The 8,997-nt window shown below is 38.2% G+C and overlaps 1 protein-coding gene across 1 annotated transcript; it reads right to left on the minus strand.

Moving 5' to 3' along the window:
• Window positions 1-1,761: 1,761 nt before the first annotated feature.
• trim69 (tripartite motif containing 69) lies at window positions 1,762-7,228 on the minus strand. Its single transcript, XM_077586359.1, has 6 exons — window positions 6,136-7,228; window positions 5,014-5,109; window positions 4,360-4,593; window positions 3,843-3,865; window positions 3,654-3,769; window positions 1,762-2,466 (listed from the first exon to the last, which is right to left on the minus strand). The coding sequence occupies exons 1-6, from the start codon at window positions 6,760-6,762 to the stop codon at window positions 1,922-1,924; spliced, it is 1,641 nt and encodes a 546-aa protein (XP_077442485.1). The 5' UTR covers window positions 6,763-7,228; the 3' UTR covers window positions 1,762-1,921.
• Window positions 7,229-8,997: the final 1,769 nt, after the last annotated feature.

Here is an 8,997-nt window from a genome sequence, read left to right on the forward strand (position 1 = left end):
TTCATTATTAACTCATTCACTGCCATTGACGGCTATAGACGTCAAAAATTCATTTGAACTATTTCAATTAGTTTCACATTTGTTCCACTTTTGTTAACAAGAGTATGAAAACCTAGGGGGAAAAATTACATTTAGAACAGATATGAAATTTGTGATTAATCGCGAGTTAACTAGTGAAGTCTTTTTTTTTCAGAAAAGGAGAGAAAAAGTCATGCGATTAATTATGAAAAAAATGAATCACCCGACGCCCCTAATTTTTAATAATCTTTTCTTTAAAAAAGAAAAGAAAAGTAATTTTATTTTTATTTTTAATAATCTTTTTTTTTTTTTTAAAGAAAATATTATTAAAATTAGGGGCATCAGGCGATTAAATTTGTTAATCATAATTAAATTAATCGCCTGACGCCCCTAATTTTGAATAATCTTTTCTTTAAAAAAGAAAAGAAAAGTAATTTTATTTTTATTTTTAATAATCATTTTTTTTGCTTCTTTTTTTTTTTTTAAGAAAATATTATTAAAATTAGGGGCATCAGGCGATTAAATTTGTTAATCATAATTAAATTAATTGCCTGACGCCCCTAATTTTTAATAATATTTTCTTTAAAAAAGAAAAGAAAAGTAATTTTATTTTTAATTTTAATAATCTTTTTTTTTGCTTTTTTTTTTTTAAAGAAAATATTATTAAAATTAGGGGCATCAGGCGATTAAATTGGTTAATCATAATTAAATTAATCGCCTGATGCGCCTAATTTTTAATAATCTTTTCTTTAAAAAAGAAAAGAAAAGTAATTTTATTTTTAATTTTAATAATCATTTTTTTTGCTTTTTTTTTTTTAAGAAAATATTATTAAAATTAGGGGCATCAGGCGATTAAATTTGTTAATCATAATTAAATTAATTGCCTGACGCCCCTAATTTTTAATAATCTTTTCTTTAAAAAAGAAAAGAAAAGTAATTTTATTTTTATTTTTAATAATCTTTTTTTTTCTTTTTCTTTTTAAAGAAAATATTATTAAAATTAGGGGCATCAGGCGATTAAATTTGTCAATCATAATTAAATTAATCGCCTGACGCCCCTAATTTTTAATAATCTTTTCTTTAAAAAAGAAAAGAAAAGTAATTTTATTTTTATTTTTAATAATCTTTTTTTTTGCTTTTTGCTTTTTTTTTTTAAAGAAAATATTATTAAAATTAGGGGCATCAGGCGATTAAATTTGTTAATCATAATTAGATTAATCGCCTGACGCCCCTAATTTTTAATAATCTTTTCTTTAAAAAAGAAAAGAAAAGTAATTTCATTTTTATTTTTAATATATTTTTTTTTTGCTTTTTTTTTAAAAGAAAATATTATTAAAATTAGGGGCATCAGGCGATTAAATTTGTCAATCATAATTAAATTAATCGCCTGACGCCCCTAATTTTTAATAATCTTTTCTTTAAAAAAGAAAATAAAATTAATTTTATTTTTATTTTTACTAATCTTTTTTTTTTGGCATTTTTTTTAAAGAAAATATTATTAAAATTAGGGGCATCAGGCGATTAAATTTGTTAATCATAATTAACCGCATGACTTCACTAGTTAACTCACAATTAATCACAAATTTTATATCTGTTCTAAATGTACAATACAAAAATTCTCGGTTTTCAACCTCTTGTTAACAAAAGTGGGAAAAAAAATTTAACTAATAGAAATAGTTCAAAATAATTTTTGACGTCTAGTCTAGTTCATGAAACAATAAACCCATAATCCAACAAAAACACTCACGTTTTGGAGATTAGATTATTTATTACTATTAGATGTATTACAAAATACTGTACATACGTGTCCATAGATCCAGTCTAAAGGCTGACAAAATCAGTCTAAAACTTGTGTCTCATTCTGTACAAGTTCCAAAAGAAACACAAAGACTTCACAGTAAGTTTAAATCTTTGGCAAGAAGACTTTAAGAGGCTCATTCTCGTGCACTTTGTCCAGAAAGCCCAAATTGAAGTACGGAAAAAGTGTCTCACTGAAGATCTCCCTGAAAGTGTAAAGATGTGTCATGGTTTCGGCATTGTAAAAGGACACCAGACCTCTCTTGTAGTCCAGGTACACCCCGATCCTGGCCAGCGGCTCCTCCAGGGACAAAACAGTGGGCGGGGACGTTCCCGCCATGTACTGTATGCCGTAAGAGAGCGAGAGGGTCCAAAAGCCATTAGCTGGAAGAGCTTTGATGACCCCTTTTCTGGGCACTGACTCCCGGGCCACGCCCACCGTCCACACAGTGCTGCTGTAGACTTCGATCTCCCAGTAGTGTCGCCCGTGGGTGAAACCCTGGCTCCCGAGCAGCGACAGGGCGGCGTTGAACCTGTGCGGGTTGTCCTCCACGGCGTGGTTAAAGGTCTGGTAGCGAACGCAGGTCAGTGACGAGGTGAGACTGAGCCACGGGTTGGCCGTGCTGGAGTTAAATGTGATGGCCGCGGGGACTACAAATAAATGATGTCACATGGTAAAGGGTTCAATGGTGCTAGTTGTAGTTTATGGATGGGCATAATAATATAGTCTAAAGAACAATTAGAAGTTTAGCTAGAATGGCACAACAGCATTCAGATTCATCCAAATAAAAATATTTAATCAGCTATTTTTTATTGCACTTGTCCTGGACCTGGAGCCAATCCCCGCTGACTTTGGCCAAGTCAATTGTCAACAGAGGTAGTTCATTCTTTCATAGCTCATTAAGCAAATATGATCAAATACCTTTCACTACGCCATAGCGGGAAAACTACAGTAATCTCATATGATTTCAACAATCTGTGTGTTCTGTTATTGCGGAACAAAAGCCAGGTATGATTCGTTATAAAACAACAGAAATAAAGTGTTGAGACAGATCGTTCAATGGGTTTGTAGCAGTACTTGAGATCTTAACGTGAGCCAAAATTGGTATTGCTTTGAAAATCTATTATATTATTTTTGTGTCTGATCTTTTGATTTATTGCGTAGGACGAAAAGTACTCAATTTGGTCAGTAGGTGGCGGTGTAAGACCAGGGAGACCCGACAGTGTAGCTTAGAGCGCATGCGCGCAACCATTTCCTCATAGCCGTTGACAACTGTCAAACGACGACAGTGTTGCAGCCTCCTAACCTATTATTCAGGTAACTAGAAACCAGGTAGATTTTTATAGTCAAATAAGATTTCATCACATTTTGACATACAAATAATTGTCACAAATCAAATTACAAGGATCTAAAGTCCAATGCTTTTCAATGAGCGGAGAGCTTCTTTTCTTTCTTTCTTTTTAAATATTCAGAGCTTCCTTTCACGTGTAAGACCACCATTTTGAGTGGTGTGGTAATTGTGACGTAAGGTCGGATTAGTTAATATAGTGCCACATTGACCACATTATTTTTAGTTTCAAAATGTAATCATTGCTCTGTATATGTACCAATAATGCTTACAGTACAGCCTGCCTCTATGTTAATGATTGACTGTCAACGGTCAGATGAGTTTGTCTCCAGTTCAGCCTAATGAGGACAAGCGCTGTAAAAAATGGATGTATGAAACAATGGCTGGCTAGATGGATGGTGAGTGCCCAGAATGCCGATTTCCCACCATAATACTTTTCAATGGCATTAAGTGCTTATTGAGGCTTGTAAAGAGTGTTAAGTGTAGTACCTGGATAAATACTGCCTTTCATGGATTTCCACACTCTATACTGCAGGGGCCCCGCAAATCGTCCTTCACACAGACTGGGAGGTGTAAAAGCTGGCTTCTCGAACTTCAGCGAGGGTCTGCCAACAAAAGCAAACAGACGCAGTGAAAACAAAGCCCCGACAGCACTAGCATGCGTTTTCTCACGCTCACCTCTGCAGCAGAATTTTGATGCTCTGAAAGGAGACACGAGGAGGAGAAAGAGCGGTGATTAGTTTTGTTGTATCTGACATGAGAGAAGGCTTTTTTCCACATTACATCAACGTCTGCTCTCACGCGCTTTATCCCACCCAGTGGGAGCTCCCCGCGGCCGGTGGGGAAGTCCCGCGGCCGTGGCCAGAGACAGGCCCAGTGGCTCAACTAAGCTCCTTATCCTCCTGATCAACGAATGACATCACTGGTCTACATCCTGTCCAGAAGAGACTCTTTTGTTATCGGGAGCGGGAACTACTTGACCCTTGAAATGTGCGCATGCCGGAGTGTTTGGCTTCCTTCAGATCGTGCGCACACTTGACAGGAAAGGCAAAACAGTCCCGCCCAACTCAGTTCAATTTCATGCTCTTATGTCTACTCTGCTTCAAAATGAAAAGCTCAGCATTTTCCATCCATAACAACCTCCAGAGCTGACTCAATACAAACTACCCGACAGGGGAATTCCGTTTGACTTTACCCGCAGTAGAATGAAGGGGTCCTGCTCCCTCAGCTTGTCCTCTATCTCTTGGAGTGCTCTCTGCAGACGGGAGATCTCCACGCACAGGAGGGCTTTGTGCTCGTCCAGGCGGATCAGCTCGCGGCGCTCCTCCGTCTTCAGCTTCACCTGCAACATTTTCTCCTCCTGGTAGAGGAACTGGTGCAGGTCGCTGAACTGGGCTTCGATGCGCTGCTTCAGGTCAGCCGTGTGCTCCTGGGGAGGTGGCAAGTCACAATCCATGTCACTGAATAATGTAACTAGCATATTTGCATGTAAATAGTTCCAGGGCTGATGTCAGAAAATAATGTTATCAAACCCAACACACACAAAAAAAAATCAACCAGAATGTTAAGAAATCGGGCGACATTTACCATTCATTCCCTGAGCATCTGACAGTTCCTGCCAAAAAATAACATCAACATTTTGAAGCATTGGAGCAAACTTCCTATGTACTTGACCCGTCTCCATGATATTTTTCAAAGACAGTCCTGTAGAACATCCCCAAAAAAGTAATAGTGTGGATTTGAAATAAAAAAAAATTGTGACACCATTCCTAGAACTTTTCTGACACATCTTTTATATTTACAGGAATGTCACAAAAACATGCCTCAAGAGTGTTTGTTGCCTTCTCACCTTGAGATTTTTGACTTCGTCCTCAGCTTCCCTGTCGCACTGCATGGCCGTGTTGAGCTCGGCTTTGAGGGAATCCATGGAGCTGTTCAGAGATGCCTAATTGAATGAGGAAGAAGAACCTTTTACTATCTTCTCACTGGGACAAAAGGGAGCAAAAATATGGCAATTTTCTTCTGCTGAGGTGAGCTGCTGAGAATTTGTGATATCTCCACTGAATGTGCAGTGCAGGGGTCAGCAACCTTTATTATCAAAAGAGACATTTTAGGCCAAATAAATAACCCAATAATCTGTCTGGAGCTGTAAAAAAAATGAACATGAAGGAAGGAAACGGTGTGTAAGTGTTAGTCTAGTATACTGAGGGCCCAAGAGCTAATTATATTTTTTTTTCTACCTTTTGGATTTTGTGGTAGTTTTTCATACTTGGTTTCTCATACCTTTTTAGACTTTTCTGACTTTCTGTCAAAGTTCTGACATTTTTGGCAATTTTGGGAACTATGGTAATTTTCGGCCTCTCTTCTTACTTTTTGGATATTTTATGGCTCCCCCCTGTCTGTTTTGATAGAAGACTAAATATGACACCATAGGTATAGCTAGAATTTCAATAAGCACGTTTGGTATAAACAAAAAAATAATAATAAAAAAATAGTAAAGCTTTTTCACTCTGAAATTCTAAGTACATTTTACAATGAGAGTTTTGAGTACATTTTACTAGTTTATGTATAAAATGAAACAAACTCAGGAACAAACTCATGACCTTCAGCTTGGGTGACAGCCACTCTACCACCTAAGCCATGCCACTCCTTCTGTATGTTATTGGTGGTGTCAGGTGGAATGCTCGTACCTCCAAGACCGGTTTTGGTCTCATTTTGGACATACCAGCAATGCAGTATAGCGGTAAACAGAATGAGTGGCATGGCTCAGGTGGTAGCATGTCTGTCTCCAAAGCTGAAGGTCATGAGTTCATTCCTCAACGCTTACATAGCTTGTAACTTAACTCGTAAAATGGACTCAAAACTCTTCTTGTAAAATTCACTTTGAATTTCTGAGTGAAAAAACTTTACTAGGTTTTTTGAAGTAAATATTAAACCCCATTTTTTACAGTGTACGTTCTTGTCAGCTCACCCTGTACTTGAGCTCTGCCTCTTGCACACACATCATGGTGTGGTTCCTGTGCTCCTGGGAGATTCCGCACACCAGACACACCAGCTCCTGATCCTCCTCGCAGTAAAGCTTCAGCTCCTCCCGATGTCGGCTGCAGCGCGGAGCAGGCGGCGGCGCCTTCTCCGCCGCGTCGCCCAGCCTGGTTCCGCCGCCGCTCTCCTCCAGCCCATGACAGTAACTCTCCACAATGTTGGCCACGATGCGGTTGGGCCTGTAGCTCTGCCCGGGGTACACCTTCCTGCACTGGGGACAGGAGCCCGATACCCCTTGACTGTGGCCCCTTGGCCCGGTCCAGTAGCCCTCAATACAGCTGTGGCAGAAGGTGTGATCGCAGGGCAGAGACACAGGCTGCTTGAAGAGATCCAAGCAGATGGAGCAAGTCAGGTCTCTGCTGATTCTGTGTGCGGAGCTTTTGGTTACGGGAGTGATGGCAGGAGGTTGGCGCTTCTCCATGGCCGTCTGCACGGCAAAGTCTCCTTCCTTGGCCTTCCAGCTTTTCCTCTCTTGCTTGACCCCTTGGTTGAGCTTCTCCACATTCTGCAGATACGCAGACTGGATTTTCTTGACGTCTTTCTGGTTCTTGCTCATGTCCGCCTGCTGTTTGTGAGCACACAATCTGTCGGACCTCTTCCCTCTGTGGCCTCCTTCCTGTTGACTGTGGAGAAGTGTGTGTGCGGGTGAGGGGGGGGAACAGCCTCTCACATCCGTTGATAGTGAGGAATCTCCTCCCTGCTAACCGACTCCTCTCTCCAGACAGTCACAACACATCTAAGCCAGGAAACAGAGGCGGGATACAGTACTTGAGCCGCGTGTTTGTTTTGACCGCGTCTGGGCAGCCGCTGCGCCAAAGCTCCAAGCCACAACCCTCTTAATCGGCGGCAAAAAAATGTAAATCCACTTTATGTGTCTCTGAGGGCATTTCAAGATGAATAGAGTGGAAGCACTGAACAATCGTGTGAGATTGTCATCAGTTTCTGCATCAAAGAACAAGCACCAACAGGTTCTCACTTGAACTATACAGCAGCATGGACATTCCCTAACCCTCTTTGTCCACTTTTATAGCACGTATTTACATTCTTTAGGAGCTTATAACAGTGGTCAGCAACCTGCGGCTCTGGAGCCACATGTGGCTCTTAAGTCTCTTGTGGCTCCCTGTTGAGCTCTAAACATTTTTGTAAAAAGTAATAATTTTTACATATTTATTTTCAGGTAATATATTCTTTAAATTAATTAAGGGTTTGGATAAAAAAAAAAAAAATTAAATATTCAATAAATCTCATCCAATTTTTTTAAGTTGTCAAAAAAAGAGAGACGAAAGGTACATTTTATATAAATATTTAAATCACTTAAAAATGTCCGAAGAGGGAAAAGTAGAAAATTGCCATAAAATGTCCATGAAGTTGCCAAAAATGTCAGATAAATAAAAAAAAATTAAAAAGTAGGAAAGAAAATGTTCAAAAGGTAACCGTAAAATGTCCCAAAACAAAAGAAGAAATCCCGAAAATTACCATAAAATATTCACAACATTGCCAGAAATGTCAGAAAAAACGGCAGAAAAAATGGCCAAAGAATAGCCATAAAATGTCCAAATAAGGAAAAGTAAAAAAGTGCCATCAAATGTCCATGAAGTTGCCAAAAATGTCAGAGAAATACATTTTGAAAAAGGCAGAAAAAAAAAAGTTCAATAAGTAACCATAAAATTTCCAAAAAAAAGAAGAAATCACGAAAATTACCATAAAATTTCCAAAAATGTCAGAAATTTGACAAAAGTCTAAAAATGCATGATAAACGAAGTCTGGAAAATTTCACCTCCCCCCAAAAAATCCAAAAAGGGAAGAGGAAAGGTAGAAGAAAATGAATGTGTACATATTGGATGCTGCTGTCATAATTTTGTGCAACTCTAATTAGAGCTCTTGGGCCCGAAGTACATTAGGCTAACACTAACACACTGGTTCCTTCTTCAAATGTGTTGCAGGTCCAGGCAGATTTCTTTGTGATTTATTTGGCCTAAAATGTCTCTCTTGACAGTAAAGGTTGCTTAGAACATCTGTGCAGCAAACTTTCTGCACTGTTATTACTCACTGACACATAATGACAGGCCAGCGGAGGAAAACTGGCAGTCAGCATGTGTGTGTGAGAAGTAGCTCAGTTCCCATCCTGTCCTCGTGCGTGGGAGTATTGAAGGGCGGGAGCAATATTGTTTACTGGGAGCCAACTGGTCATTAAATGTGTCACGAAAAAACATATTATTTATTTACAGTATTTGACCGCTACAAGTCATTTGAGACAAATGAGGACAGGCTTCCTGGCAAAGGCCACAGCGTGTTTGTCCCATCAAACATGCTTCCTCCTGTCATCATCACTCACTGTAATAAAACATAAAATTATGTCGCATTAGTTGTCACACGCATAGCTTTCGCAAGCTTCCATTTTATTGTATTCTCACAACGACACATCGAGTTACAAGGAAAAGGTTGTGAACCTTTGGGAACTACCTGGATTTTTGTATAAACTGGTCATAAAATGTCTTCTTAAACTAGTACTACATAAGCAATTAAATTTTTTATTGAACACAACATGGAAACATTTGCAGCAGGGTTTCTGCGAGTCATTAATCTTTTTTATAAGTCAGTAAATTCGTTTGGATAAAGTTTTATATATATATATATATATATACACACACACATACATATATATATATATATATATATATATATGTATATATATATATATATATATATATATATATATATATATATATATATATATATATATATATATATATATATACACACTCATGATGGTGGCTGATACCAGTATTGG

The sequence above is a fragment of the Vanacampus margaritifer genome, chromosome 14 (genome assembly GCF_051991255.1).
Source record: "Vanacampus margaritifer isolate UIUO_Vmar chromosome 14, RoL_Vmar_1.0, whole genome shotgun sequence".
Lineage (NCBI taxonomy): Eukaryota > Metazoa > Chordata > Actinopteri > Syngnathiformes > Syngnathidae > Vanacampus > Vanacampus margaritifer.